We start from the raw sequence: 16,081 nt of genomic DNA, 5'->3' as shown, positions 1-16,081 counted from the left end.
TATCATATCCGACAGGAAATTGTCTCCCAATACCCCAATATTATGGATTTTCTTCCCTCTCACACTTCACCAAGTTCACTTTCTGACTTTGAAACTGTCATAGAACAATAGGTTACCAACCTCCTTGCTTCTTCTTTCTCTACTATCTGCAACAATGACACTATTCACTGTCATCTTCTTCAGTGCCTGTTCCCTGCTGTCACTACCTAACTAAAATATTTAACCTCTCTTTCTTCTGGTAGCTTTACCTCCTCCTTAAAAAAGCCATCATAAACCCATTGCTAAAAGAAACATCCTTTGAGCAGAACTGAGCTGCTAACTACAGACTTGTCTTTAATCTCCCCTTCATCTCTAAACTCCTGAAATGCATGGTCCATTCTTGTCTAATCCTCTATCTCTCAGTTAACTCTCTCCTTGAGCCTTAAAAATCTTGTTTCCGCTCTTTATACTCTACTGCAACTTCCCTCACTAAAGTCTCTAATGATCTACTAACAGCTAAATCTTATGACCACTATTCCCTGCTGATTCTCCTAGCTCTCTTGGCAACATTTGACACTGTGTATTAGCAGGTTCTTGACATTAAGCTCCACTTTATCGGCCTCAACAACAACATTCTCTCTTGTTTTTCCTAATACTTCTCTGACCGCTCCTTTGGTGTATGAATTGCTGGCTATTCTTCCCCTCCTCTTTCTCAACTCTGGTTCTTGAGCTCAGTCCTAGGCCTCCTCCTCTCTGTACACTGCCCCTATTGTACAAACTATCAACACATTTGGTTTTCAGTATCATCTCTATGCTGATGACACCTAAGTATAGACTTCTTCTCATCTGACATCACTCCCGCATTTCTACGTTACTACACATCATGTCCTCACTCTATCGAGAACTGAATTTATCAAAGGCTTAAATCCTTTTCCTCTACTAACATATCTAAACTTGAAATTACGATCTCCATATGTGATTCTACCATAACTCCCAAGCAGAAAGCCACTTTCTTGGGGCTATATTTGACAGAGATATTTTCTTCACTACTTGTATCCGATTCACTCACTTACTCATGTCTCTGCACACCAAAAACAACTCTAGAATTTCACTTTACCTTTGACTACAAACACTCTTACTGTTGCACTGATTCATTTTGGCAAGGACTGTTACAACTTTTTACTAATTGGTCTCCCTCTTACTAAAACTCTCTCCTCTCCAATCTATCATGATTGGTCTTTACTGGCTAGCCAAGCAGTGGAAGATGTGATGAAGCATGCATGGTCCAGCATGGTCCATGAAAGATGCAGACTTTTTCCTATACCACTGCCTAAAGAAAGTATTTCTAAAAAACAGGCTGTTACTGATTTTGAGACCATCTTCAACCTGAAAATATCCAACTAGTACATCTTTAATAATATCAGCCCACAACAGTACTCCACCTCCTCCCTGGGTTGAAGTGGAGGTCTATGCTTGGTACTGATCCAGTCACGGGCCCATACATCTGGTCTCTCAAGAGTCACTCTCTCATCATTAATCCATAAAAGCTTTGAAAAATCTGTCTGCAGATAGTACTTGGCTAGTTCTGATGTTTCAGCTTTGTTTTCAGAAACAAAAATGATGGAGAAATGCTAAAAAAACCCCGCTGGTGGTCAAAAATAACAAAGCAATTGCTTAGGAAGTGAGCAAAAAAAAAGTTGTTTTAGAAGAAAAGATGCTGACATGTCCTTAAGCGTCTTCGTTTTTGAATATCTGGCAGTTTCGCTAGTGTGTAAAAGACATAGTGTGCACATACTCTAACACTTCTAAATTTAAAGATGTCATCTTACAATTTAAACTCCATGTATAATGGAGCGCCCCACAGGGCATTAGGTTACTCTGTACCGGGCCGGTCAGGTTTTTTTAAAGGGGATGTGTCACGGTAGCAATGACCCGTTCTGTGGCCCTGGGCGTCCAGTAAAGATGGATGTTTAATGAAGGATGATGGATGATGATGGGGGAAGATAATGGGAAAATGGTAGGGAAAATGGAATAGTGTTGCCACCCTTTTAAAGAACCTGACCAGTCCGGTACCGATTAACCTAGGGCCCTGCGGGGCGCTCCAACTTGGCGTCACGAATAGGATCTCGAGCTCGGCAAAGCTGGGTACTTGGAGCTCGGCAAAGCTAGGTACCTATAGCCTGACAAAGCTGGGTACTGTGTGTCAAAGACTGTAACATACTATGTGCCAGAGGCTTAATGTATTGTGTGCCAGAAATTTACTATTCTGTGTAAAAGAGATTTTATAGTATTGCTGAAGGACTATTTGCATTGAATGATAATGATTTTGCTGGGCTGTTAAATCATCACCTAACTGCGCCATTATTTACTGTGTCACCGGTACTGAGCCCTTGGTAAATTGCTGCGTCACAGGCTGCGTGCGCTAGCTGAGAGAGAAACCGCCATAACTGAGTGACAAGGCATGCGCACGCTTGTGAGAGAGCGGTGGTGGGTGGGGTTTGGGAGAGTGAGCAGAAAAAAATGCCCGCCCACTGCCTATGTGATCCAAGGGTGCGGATGTGTCCGTCAGCAGGGACGGTCCACCCCCGGCATTGCGGTCATGAGCACGGGGGTGGGAGAAAGTCCTGCCCCCGGAAAGTGTCAAAAACAAGCAGGAAAGAGAAGCAGTGGTGATGGCGGCAGCACGTGAGATAATGGCGGTGGCATGCTATTCAGAGGGAGGCGAAGGCGATAGTCCGGGAGAAGGTGAGCTGAGTCGACAGCTCCAGGATCTGTCTCTGACCACGGTGGGAGGATGGGAGTCGGAGCAGATCAAAACATCAAATACCGCAGCTGAGCCTGACCCGGTCATCGGGTCTGATGATACCCTAGTAGGCTGCCTTCCCGTCCCTGTGGCCCCTAAACCTGGATGGGCACATTACAATGTGGCATGGGATCAGGTAGTAGAATTAGGGGAGCCACGATGCATGCTGCAGCCTGAAAGCGCCTCTCCAGCAGTGCAGGCACAGAGGGTGGCCTTCAAGTGGAAGAACCCGCCATGAACAAGCGGGACCTGCAGGTTAAACACCAGACCCGCAGTGCTGGAAGCACGGACCAGGGGTCCCGACGGCAGGGCACGGTGGTCAATTTCAAACTAGATATAGGCTGGGGCTTCATCCGGGAACCTGGGATGATATCTGAAGTTTTTGTAACCCGGTCGGATGTCGAGTCACATCTTTTAGAGGGACACCCGGACCAGGACCTGTACCCCAGGGATAGAGTCACCTACATCCGTCAATTGGGAAGGAAAGGCTGGTATGCCTTACATGTTAAAAGGAGCAGGCCTGCCGTCCCTAGCTCAAGCGCTGAACGACAGCCAGCATAACCAACACTGACCCCTGCTGTGTCACCAAGAGCGGTGTCAGTCTTTGCACCCGTGGCAGGACATCTAATGAAAACTCTGGCCACACAGACACCTACAGTGCCAGCTAGGCCCAAAATGTGTGATCAGACTACCCAGACCCCGGTCATATACCCAGAACACTTGGTCATCACTGGGGTGGTTATGCATATCCAAAATTTTTTTGTTTGTTTCTGTAACACCTGTTTTGCTCTGTTCCTGCTCACGGACGTGCTGTGTTTAACTGGGGGGAATGTGGTGCCCCTGAGGGTCCAGTCGCCACAGAGGTACTGCATCACATCCAGAGGTGTAGTATCCCACCCTCAGGTAAGGAGGGAGCACCACCCAGAACTCCTAACACTCACACCCAACACACACCAGGTTAGTGAGGGCATCTGGGTGTACCCTTGGGGAGGATGGCCTCATCCCAGGCTGGCTAGTAAAGGGTGTTGGGGAGTCAGTGGGGAAAGGTAGGTAGAAGGGGAGGAGCTTAGAAGGTGGTGTGAGAAGGGACATTCAATCAGTGGCAGTTGGTGGGCAGAGTTAGTGCAGAGGTAAAAGGATTGTTCTGGAAAGATCCAGTCAGTTGGTGATGGGACAGCAGAAGAGCAGGACTGATGTGGGGAGAGTAAGGCTATGTGCACACGCTGCGGATTCACCTGCGGATTTGTGTCTGCGGATCCGCAGGTAAAACCGCAGGTAAAATGACCTGCGGTTTTACCTGTGGATTGGCCTGCGGTTTTCACCTGCGGTTTGCCACCTGGACAATGGAATAGGTGGCAAACCGCAGAAAGAATTGACATGTCAATTCTTTCTGCGGATTCAAAACCACAGCTTTTCTGCACTTGAAAATCCACAGCATGTGCACAGCAGAATGTAAATCACATAGACTTACATGCTACTGTACACTGTCTGCAGAACTGCTGCAGATCCGCAGCAGACAAAACCGCAGCGGATCCGCAGCAAAAACCGCAGCGTGTGCACATAGCCTAAGAGTTGGGAGACACATCTAGAAGGAAGGAAGCTCCTAGGAGATTAGAAGGGGTCCTTGGGGCATGGGTAGTGCGGAAAGACACCCGTGGGGCCCGTATCCAGACGTGGAAGGACCAGGCCACAGTGGAGGAGTAGGCCCCTATGCCTAGTGGAGAATATCAAACGAGGCTCAACTAGCAAGCTGGAGGATGAGGTAACTTCAAGTGCCTCAGCCGCAAACACAGTTATTCCCCAAAAAGGTAGCTATAGAGGATACTGGGTCCTGACCCACGTAGCCCGGCGAGATCCATGGCTGCTGGCTTGGGGACACTGCTTGTGAAGGCGCAGGGCAGGAGAGAAAGTAGAGATCAGCGCAGAGAGGCGGCCTAGAAAGGAGAACACAAAGTGGAATCCTGAAAAGGAGTCCCAATCTACCTGGGAGTTGGCTGGACCCCTCACCCGGAGGACACAGTACCAAGTGGGTCACCATATACATGGGAATTCTGAGTAAAAACCCTGAAACTGCACCCAACTGTGTTCCTCGTGTCATTTGCGTCTCGCCTGCCTTACACCGCATTCACCATCACCGTCACCGGCTCAACTGATAATATCTTGGCTGCCCCGGGACATGAGCTCTGCCTGTGGAGAACGGTAACAGCTTGGCTACATCATTATCAGTCCCGGAGGATCTGCTTTGCAGCGCTGGTCACCTCTGACCAGAAACCACAGGTGGCGTCACGATTCCATTTTCCCTACCATTTTCCCATCATCTTCCCCCATCATCATCCATCATCCTTCATTAAACATCCATCTTTACTGGACACCCAGGGCCATGGATCGGGTCACTGCTACCGTGACACATCCCCTTTAAAGAACCTGACCGGCCTGGTACCGATGAACCTAAGGCCCTGCGGGGCGCTCCATATAATCTTGCTGTTTTTTTTCCAAGATACAAATTGGGAGACAAAACATATTTAAATGCTCCAACACTTCATTAACATAGTCGCTGACAAATTCTAAAATACCTGTACCTTAGTTTTGTAATTGATGTGCATATTCTGTCACATAGAGTATTTATTAATGCAATTCAGCCAGTTTTTCAGTGCATCTGCATTGAAAAAAATGGTGCTTAGGGTGAACTAACTACTATCCCAAACATTTATTTTCAAAATGTCAGAAAAGGTGGGAGTGATTACCTACAGACAATTACCTGCATTCCCTGTTAGACAGGGAAACATGGTGCTACTTAGGAGCTACTCCTTAATCATTAAGGTCCCCTTAACACGTCCGTATAATGCAGGTACCAGAAAAAAAGGCATCTGTGTCATCAGTGTTTTGGATAGTGTGTCATCTTTGAGCCATGAGTGAGTAATCAGTGTGTCATCCATGTGTTGTAAATGTTTTACACAGACCCATAGACCTGTGTAGGGGCTATTGTCATCCGTGCTGACAGTAAAAAATGGATATGTCTCTGTGTGGATTACATGAACACACGAACATGTGTGCTGCACCATGGATTATCATGGGTATGTGTGGTATCCGTGAAAAAAATGAATGTCACACGTACCTGAAATACGGACATGTGAGGAGGGCCTATTACTATATGCATATCTATGATGACTATCATGCATGCTTCAGTGACAATAAATACTGGAGAACAATTTTAGTGAATATGGTCTTTTGGTCATTTTTATAAAAGAATAACTGTCAACATGTGCGGTCTCTTGCATGGGTGTTGTAAAGTGGCTTTTATTTTATCACATTGAAAGACACTTAGTATTCGGCTGCAGCTATTCACTTATTAGTGTTGGGTGGACAATGAATCAGACAAATGTACTCCAAGCTCATGTCTTCTGTATGGTTTTAAATTGTGTTCAGAACCTGGCAAATTTTTGACTGGAAGGGTGAATTCAGGCAGTGTGTTGTGATTCTGATTGTCTTTGTCATCTTTTGTGTCTCACCAGATGAGGTGGATTCTCGAAACCCCTTGGTGAGCAGCCATCATGCAACACAGACAAAACATGTTGGTGCTGCAGGGCCAGCAATAAAGATACAACTACAGAGACAGTAATGGCTGGCAAGCGACAGAAAGAGTAGCACTGGAACCACAGGAACCAACAGTGTTGGCGCAACAGAAGTAGACATAGCAGAGGTGTAATAAATGAGAACGTAGGGTAGACTCCGTGATGTAGTTGAAATGATTTTCAGCAGAATCCACTGTGGAGCAGATAGAGCAGTATGGCAGAGGTAAGATAATGGCAGAGCTGAGATGACAACAGAGTTGAGATGACGGCAGAGTTGAGAGGATGACAGAGTTGGATTATGGCAGAGTTGAGATTATGGCAGAGCTGAGATGACAACAGAGCTGAGTTGGTTACAGAGTCCAGACAGAACCGGAAAAATGATACAACAAAGCTCACTCAGTGGCAGAGCTGAACTTGTCAGGGAGTTAAATTACTGAACTGGCAGATCGGTATAGCAGAGATAACTCAGGGACAGACCTCAGATTTTCTAAAGTCCTTAATCAGAATATCACAGTAGACTCAGGAACAGAGCTGGGTTTGTTAGAAAATCCATAGAAGAGAGTTCTTCATGGTAAGAGCAGTGAGGCTCTGGAATTCTCTTCCTGAGGAAGAGGTGATGGAAAAATCACTGAATGAATTTAAGAAAGAAATGGATGCTTTTCTTGTGAGTAACAGTATAGAAGGTTACGAATAACATAATATAGGTAGATGGTTGACCCAGCTTAAGGGAAGAAATTTTTTTCCCTATGGAGAAAATTGGCTTCTACTCTGTGGGTTTTTTGCCTTCCCCAGGATCAACAATGAAGAACAGCTGCACTAAAAATAGGCTGACCTAGATGGACATAAGGTCAGCCTTCAAAACTAAGTTACTATGCTAATTGGCAGAGCTATTTTACATTGCACATTACCAGGTGATGTCTCTCTGCCTGAGCCAGGCTAAACGGCCTGGGAGAGCGACGGTACAAGGGTGAGTTGGATTGCAATGGCAACTCAGTATGCCAGGGATTTGGTGGCTGCTGAATGGGGTCCCAGCGTCTGCATTGGAGAGGAGAGTATCATTCTCAAAGTGCATTAGCAGAATAGTATGTACCTGTATTTTACCCCACACCGCTATGGAAATGTCAGTAAAGTTAATGACTGACGTCTCTCACATGGACAATATTTTTCAGTATTTAATTGTTATATTTTGGCATCTTTATTAAAGTAGTTATATTTTAAAGCTGATATAAGAAGTTAACATTAACATAGCTAATGTGGTTTCCAGCACCAATTTAGTTTTTATGTGATTTTTTATTTTATTTCAAACAACATTAAAATAATAAGATAGCACTTATCTTCCACTAAGACACATACAAAGATCAATAAATTGATAAACTAGAGCTAAGCTTGCTCATACCTGTTGCAAATTCCACCTGAGACTCTCTTATAAATTCTCCACCTGTAAGAGTAAATCCATTCACCGCTTCCTCAATTTCTCTAGCTACAGTCCAATATACCGGATTCAAAATCGAGGCAAGATTTCTCATAGAAGGGCCTAAATATAGAAAGGGAATTGAAGCAAATGTATGTTTAATAGGAAGTATCAATAATAAGCACTGGTAAATACTTTTTTCATCAAATCTGGAAACCTCAGTCAACAGAATAAGGCTGTGTTCACATGTGTGTATTTCATGCTCCATATATGGACCACAATGACCAGACTGACTGTAGGTCTCCCGACTTGAACTCACAGCCTCGTAGACATATATGATAATATAATTTCAGGGTGGACAACCTGACGTCAGACTGTGCATTGCGGTCCATAAAACACACTAGCGTGAACTCCGCCTTAGGCTACAGTCACACATCTGTGAGACACATCCTATGCTCACTGGGTTTTTGTCAGACAGCACACTGACTTAGAGTTTCCTTGATTCATACACACATCAGTTTTGAAAATGGATCAATGTCATCAGTCCATCAGACTTGAAGTATGTCCTATTCTCACGGTTTTGCAGATCAGACACGGCTATTAAATTCTATGGGATTTGTGTAAAATTGAAGACACACTGAAGACATATTTGTACTTCAGAGGTCCATCCGAGTTCCATCCAGTTTTAACTGTTGACACTGTCTACCTACTTCAGAGAAAAAAAAGGACAAAAAAAACGAAACAACTAGGGAGACTCATGAGGAAAAAAACAAATCATTTTTTTTTAAATGGTAACATTAAGGTGGAGATCACATGAGCATATAAAAAATTGTACATTAATCATCCAGAAAAAGGTCCTAATTTTATCTATCCATAAGGCATCCATTTTTATAGATCAGTTTTTTTAAAATTTACCAGACGAAAGTTTCCAATGTTCATAGAATCATAAAATGTTAGAGTTGGAAGGGACTTCAAGTGTCATCATGTCCAACCCCCTGCTCAGTGCAAGATTCACTTAACCATATCAGACAGATGTTTGTCCAGCCTCTGTTGACTTCCATTGAAGGAGAACTCACCATCTCTCATGGAAGCCTGTTCCACTCATTGATCAACCTCACTTTCAAAAAGTGTTTTCTAATATCTAATCTGTATCTTCTCCCATTCAGTTTCATTCCATTGCTTCTTGTGTTTCCATGCACAAATGAGAATAAGAATGATTCCTCTACACTGTGACATCCCTTCAGTTATTTTTAAACAGCTATTAAGTCTCCTCTTAGCCTTCTTTTTTTGCAAGCTAAATATTTCCTGATCCTTTAACCGTTCCTTGCAGGACATACTTTGCAGTCTGCTCACCATCCTGGTAGCTCTTCCCTCAACTTGCTCCAGTATTTCAATGTCTTTTTTAAAATGTGGTGGCCAGTACTGGAAACAGTATTCCAGATGAGGCCTGACTATGGAGGAGTGGAGGGGGATAATTATAGTTGAGCTCAAAAGTTTACACACCCCAGCAGAATTTTTGCTTTCTTGGCCTTTTTTCAGAGAATATGAGTGATAATACAAAAAAAATTTTTTTTTCCACTCATGGTTAGTGGTTGGGTGAAGCCATTTAATGTCAAACTACTGTGTTTTCTCTTTTTAAATCATAATGACAGCCCAAAACATCCAAATGACCCTGATCAAAAGTTTACATATGCCATTTCTTAATACCGTGCATTGCCCCCTCTAACATCAATGACAGCTTGAAGTCTTTTGTGGTAGTTAGGGATGAGGTTCTTTATTTTCTCAGATGGTAAAGCTGACCACTCTTCTTGGCAAAAAGCCTCCAGATCCAGTTAATTCCTGGTGTGTCTAGCATGAACTGCATGCTTGAGATCTCCCCAGAGTTGCTCAATGATATTGAGGTCAGGAGACTGAGATAGCCACTACAGAACCTTCAATTTGGTATGCAGTAGCAAATGACAGGTCGACTTGGCCTTGTGTTTTGGATAGTTGTCATGTAGGAACGTCCAAGTACGTCCCATGTGCAGCTTCTGGCCTGATGATTGCAAATTTGCCTCTAGTATTTGCTGATAACGTGCTGCATTCATCTTTCCTTCAACCTTGACCAAGTTTCCTGTGTCTTTGAAGCTCACACATGCCCAAAATATCAGTGATCCACATTCATGCTTTACAGTAGGAATGCTGTTCCCTTCATCATAGGCTTTGAAGCCCTCTCTCCAAATGAGTGACAAAATTGTGGACAAAATTTTTGTTAGTTTACCTGACAGTGGTTTTGTTTTTACTGAACCCTGATTGTCCATTTGTTAATCACAGTTTGAATGCTGCTGACTGGCATTTTTAATTCATTGAATATATTTTTGTCTCCCCTTCCTGTTTTATACAGTTCAACTACCTTTTCCTGTAGATCCGTTGACAATTTTTTTGCTTTCCCCATGACTCAAAGAAACATCAGTGGCTGGATGAAAGATGCAAAAGTCTGTTTGCATCACAGAAACTCACTGAGCTCACACATTGATTACAGGCAAACAGGTCACAGGTGAGGATGTTACCTTTAGTAGCCATTCAAGCCCAATTGTGTCAAGTTCTGTGCATGTTATCAGGCCAAAATCACCAGGGTATGTGAACTTTTGATCAGGGTTATTTGGATGTTTTGGGTTTTCATTATGATTTAAAAAGAGAAAGCACAGTAGTTTGACGATGAATGGTTGGGTCACAACCACTAACCAGGAGTAGAGAAAAGTTTGGTGTTATCATTCACATTCTCTTAAAAAAGGCCAAGAAAGCAAAAATTCTGCCGGGGTATATAAACTTTTGAGCACAACTGTACTTCACGTGATGTAAACTCTATGCTTCTTTTAATACATACTAGAACTTTGCCTTTTTTGCTGCTGCATCACACTGTTAACTCATGTACAGTCTGTGATCTATAAGTGTAATCTATTAGCATACCCAAATCTTTTTCACACGTGCTGTTGCTTAGCTCTATTCCTCCCACTCTGTAGATGTAATTTTTGCTTTTCTTGCCCAGATTTAGAATCTTGCAGTTCTCCCTGTTAAATACCAATACCATTCTATTAGTCGATGCCCATTGTTCAAGCTTATCTGTACCCTTCTGAATCCTTTCTTCGTCTTCTGTAGTGTTAGCTATCCCTTCTAGCTTTGCATTGTCTGCAAATTTGATTCATTTACCTTCAGTTCTCTTATCTAGATCATTTATAAAAATGTTGAACAACACTGGGGCCAGGACAGAGTCTTGTGGAACTCCACTTGAAACCCTCTTCCAAATGGACGTGCAACCATTTATCACCACTCTTTGAGTACAATCACTGAGACAGTCATGAATCCAGATAACCATAGCCTTGTCAATACCATACTTGGTCATTTTGTTTAATAAGAATGGTATGATATACTTTATCAATTGGTTTTTCTGAAGTCGAGATATACTATATCAACTGCATTTCCCTGATCCACCTAGTCAGTGATTTCATTGTAAAAGGAAATTAGATTAGTCTGTCATGACTTGTTTGCTACAAACCCAAGTTGACTCTGGTTAATTACTGTATTCTTATCCAAGTACCTACATGCATGCTGCTTAATAATTTGTTTAAAAAATTTTCTTGGTATAGAAATAAGGCTCACTGGCCTATAATTTCCTGGCTTCATCTTTCCTTTTTTTGAAGATAGGGACAACATTTGCCCCTCTTCAACCTTCTGGGACTTGTGCTATTCACCAGGATTTTTCAAAGATACTGGTAGTGGTTCTACAATTTCTTTTACTAACTCTTTCAGTATAATAGGATGCACTTCATCCAGACCAGGAGATTTAAATTAATTTAAATTAGCTAAGTGTTCCCTCCCATATCTCTGTTTATAGATAGTGTGGATTCTTTTATTTCTTTGATAGCACTATGATGATCAATTAATGTAACAATTGCTTTCTTAGAGAACACAGATGCAAAATAGGAATTCAAAAGTTCAGCTTTCTCAATATCATTTATGACCACTTCACCCTTTTTTCATCCTTTAAAAATCCTATAGCATCTTTGACTTTTTTCTTTTGCTTTTGATATATTCACAAAATTCTTTTTTATTGCTTTTGGTCTCCCTTGCAAGCCTCACTTCATGACTGGCTTTAGCTCTTATGACGCTTGTCTTGCATTCCCTGCAAACAGCATTATGTTCTTATTTAGATGTGCCCCCTTCTTTCCATTTAAAATTTTCTTTTTTTCCTTTTGAACAAGTGTTTAAATTCTGTGTTCACCCATCCTGAACTCTTTAAATGCTTCCAATTCTTCCTTCTTTTCGGGATTGCTACTGTTTGTGCAGTTTGAATTTCATTTAGCAAAATCTCCCATCCTTCTTGGACATTTCTGTCCTTTAGAACAGGGGTGTGGAATCTTTTTCTGCCAAGGGCCATTTGGATATTTATACCATCCTTCGGGGGCTATACGAACTCCGCCCACAAAGTACATCCTGACTCTGGCACTGGTTTCATGACTTAATCTTTCACTGCATGCCCTCCAATGTTCAGTAGTGAACACTGCGTGTGTGTGCTCACAGAGCAAGAAGTAATTAATGAGATTGTGGCAATCAAAATACAGCTCCCTGCCCAAGAATGTGGTCCCTGAGAATCTGCTCGGGGGCCTGATAAAAGGTCATCGAGGGCCGTAAATGGCCCTGGGCCCTGAGGTTCCCCACCCCTGCCCTGCTTTAGAACATCCAGTCATTGGACCTTTCCTACCCTCTTTCTGAATCCATTAAAATCTGCGTTTCTGAAGTCGAACCTTAAAGTCTTCCTCCTCGCTGGTCTTCCTCCTCTTGTAATCCAAAATTTGAGGAAAGCATGATTGCTGCCTCCTAAATTCCTGGTCACTTTTACTTTCTCCTCCATTCCCTCCCTGTTGGTTATAATTAAGTCCAAGATTGCAGATCCTCTTGTTCTCGCTTTTATATTTTGAAAGGTAAAGTTATCAGCAAGAGAAAATAAGAATTTTCTGGATCCATTACTTTTGCTTGAGAGAGATTCTCAACAAATATGTTAAACAATTGCAATGTATCCGTAAAGTTGAATGATATACTGTTGGCTCGTATGGAATCTGATTTTTTTTGCACACCCACAGAATAGAAAAGGCAAGTTTCATCTGACATATGGTACAATCTAGAGCATTCTGCAAGTTTTTTCATGCACAGATTCAGTCCGTGAAAAAAAAAAACCTCATCTGAACAGCCCAGTTGAATAACATTGGTCCGAGTGCAGTCGGTTCTTTAACAGACAGCAATTAGGAATGAAATTACAGTCATGTAAAATTGTCCTCACATGGATTTGTGGATCAATTAGCTTGATGAAGTTTCTTTAGGTCCATATACAGAAAATGCATTTGCAGGAAGGTGTTGTCTGGTGCTTTCTAAAGAAATTAGAGATAGCAGCTGAACTGTATTAATTGCTCAGTCGCTGACCTGTTCAGAGAGCAGCATGTTTGTCAAGCTTTCAATCAGCCCTTCTAATACATATATATATATATATACACTGTACATATATATATATATTTACACATAATGACTGGATTTGGAAAATTTTGAATTCGCCAGATCACGCAGATTTGAAATTTGATTTGCAGTGAATTTATTCTAAATTAATTGAATGTCCCTTATTAAGCTCTGGGGTCTCTATAGTCTCCAAAGCATAATAAACATAAGATGAAAAAAGGAAAATAAATACTTATACCCAACTTACCGCTAAACTTTCCGTCCACTCCTCTCCTCACCATTCCCCGTCCAGTTCTTGTTGCATCTTCTCATCACTGCTCAGAGCACTGAAATCGTCTCTGTGCATGCAGGATGGTTATGTGATTATGTGCATGCATGTGTATGGTCACGACACACATTGAGACCATATATTTGCATGCGCATTACAATCCTGGACCTCATCAGAGCCAGAAATCCCAGCCTAGCATGAAGAGGTCTGGATTTTAGCACTCGCAGCGATAGTAAGAAGATGCAACAAGGACCGGACAGGGGGCGTTGAGGAGAGGAGTGGCTGGAAAGGTGAGCGGTAAAGTGAGTATATGTATTTTTTTAATATTGATGTTCTTTTATGGTACAGCAAGATGCGGGCCATCTGCAAATTAGCTAAATCCACAAGGGTACGTATTACAAAAAATCTGCATTTTGGCAAATGTGATTTTTTAAAAAATCAAACAAATTCTCTGATCTCTTAATGCTATGCCTTGACCCATAATCAGTCAGTGACTAGAAAAAAATACTTACATAGTGTCATACTCTTCCCACTATGCTTCTCATTGTGTAAAGCAGTGCCTGGAGAGTGTCATTGTTGCCACTGTAGTTGACCCAATTAGGCATTATACAGCAAAACAGTGACCCCAGTCCAGAAAAATAAATTCATTTAGGCCTAATAATAATCGGGTAGCATTGCTTGGATAAAAGTGTGGCAAGCACTGTAGGTATTTGTGTTACCTACATCATGAAAACCTATCAAAAGTAAAATAGATGCATAAAGAAATGTTTGACTTCTCTTACCTAGAGTTTTGGGGATGTTGTTAAATTGTGCCTTTATTATGTTACTTTGTGAATCAGGAGAGTTGCTAATTGTGCCGTTAAGAAATGCAATGCCAAAGTCAAGGTCATTGATGGTTCCAACTAGAGTTCCTCTAATGAACTGAGCTCCACCTAAATAAAGGAAAATAGTAAAAAAAAAGATTAAAATATAGTGAAAGAAAAGTCTGATTAAATATTTAAGAGGAAGGAAGAAAAAAGGCCGTTACTACATAGTCCAGTGTCAGGTGCTGCATTGTTTTGCACTTTATTTAGTAAGATAATTCTAAAACATTTAGAAAAGTGCACTGTTCAAAATATCATTAACATTTAGTTATATGGACTAATTCAACTATTTTTAGGAATGCTCTGTAATTTCTGCAAAATATGACTATTCAGTCTGCAGTGCCTTGAAAAAGTTTTCATACCTTATTAACTTTTTCACATTTTTTTCACATTACACCCACAAAATTAAATGCATTTTATTGGGATTTTATGTGAAATACCAACACAAAGTAGCAAGTATTTGTAAAATGTAACGGAATTGATACATGGTTTTCTAATGATTTTAGAAATATAAATCTGAAAATTGTGACATGCATTTCTATTATGTCGCCCTGAGTCAATACTTTGTGGGACCACCTTTGCTGTGCTGCAAGTCTTTTGGGGTCTGTCTCTACCAGCTTTGCACCTCTAGAAGCTGAATCTTTTGCCCATTCTTCTTAGTAAACTATCTCTAGCTCAGTGAGATTGGATGGGGGTGTCTGTAAACAGCAATTTTTAAGTCTTTCCAATTATTCTCAATGGGATTTAGGTCAGGACTGTGACTGAGCCGTTCACACACATGAATATGCTTTGATCTAAATCAGTGTTTCTCAACTCCAGTCCTCAAGACCCACCAACAGGTCAAGTTTTCAGGATATCCTTAGCATTGCACAGGTGATTTCAACACCTGCTCAAGCATTAATTCCATCACCTGTGCAATACTAAGGAAATCCTGAAAACATGACCAGTTGGTGGGTCTTGAGGACTGGAGTTGAGAAACACTGATCTAAATCATCCATTGTAGCTTTGGCTCTGGTACGTTTAGGGTCGTTCTAATGCTGGAAGATGTACCTACATCCCAGTCTCAAGTCTTTTGCAGTGTCTAACAGGATTGCTCTGTATTTAGCTCCATCCATCTTCTTATCATCTCTGACTAGCTTCCCTGTCGTTGCTGAAGAAAAGCATTCCCACAACATGATGCTGCCAACAACATAATTGACATTGGGGATAGTGTTTTCAGGGGGATGTGCAGTGGTAGTTTTCCACTCCACATAGCAATTTGAATTTAGCTTTAAAAGTTCTATTTTGGTCTCATCTGACCAGAGCACTTTCTTCCATATGCTAGCTATGTCCTCCACATGGTTTTTGGCAAACTGCAAATGGCACTTCTTATGGCTTGCTTTCAAAGATATCTGTTTTATTGCCAATCTTCCATAAAGGCCAGATTTGTGGCGTAAATGACTCATAGTTATTGTCACGGTCACGTGTCTGGACGCAGCGAGTACCGCAAGGCCAACCCATGACACGCGTGACCCTGGATACACCACCTCCAGTAGGGCGAATTTAAATAATAAAACGTGCAGTTGGATACACCACCTCCAACTGCCGAATTTAGGTAATACACGTTATATATACAGTATTCTGGAAACCCCGCCTCCAGTAAGGCGAATTTAAATAATAATGGGGGAACCTGAGTAACAATAGCAATGGTGGGCCCTG

At 41.9% G+C, this 16,081-nt stretch overlaps 1 protein-coding gene across 1 annotated transcript in view; it reads right to left on the bottom strand.

Moving 5' to 3' along the window:
• The window catches only part of HMCN1 (hemicentin 1), a 944,468-nt gene that overhangs the window by 119,047 nt on the left and 809,340 nt on the right, over positions 1-16,081 (bottom strand). Inside the window, exons 94-95 of the mRNA XM_073582913.1 lie at positions 14,303-14,452; positions 7,751-7,888 (exon numbers count right to left, since the gene is read on the bottom strand). Coding sequence (XP_073439014.1) covers positions 7,751-7,888; positions 14,303-14,452 — 288 coding nt within the window. The remainder of the gene's footprint in view (positions 1-7,750; positions 7,889-14,302; positions 14,453-16,081) is intronic.

Source organism: Dendrobates tinctorius, unplaced genomic scaffold, assembly GCF_039654945.1.
Source record: "Dendrobates tinctorius isolate UK_male_01 unplaced genomic scaffold, ASM3965494v1 ptg000074l, whole genome shotgun sequence".
Classification (NCBI taxonomy): Eukaryota; Metazoa; Chordata; class Amphibia; order Anura; family Dendrobatidae; genus Dendrobates; species Dendrobates tinctorius.
Note: the sequence above shows the minus strand (reverse complement) of the source record. Positions and strands in the feature narration are given on the sequence as shown.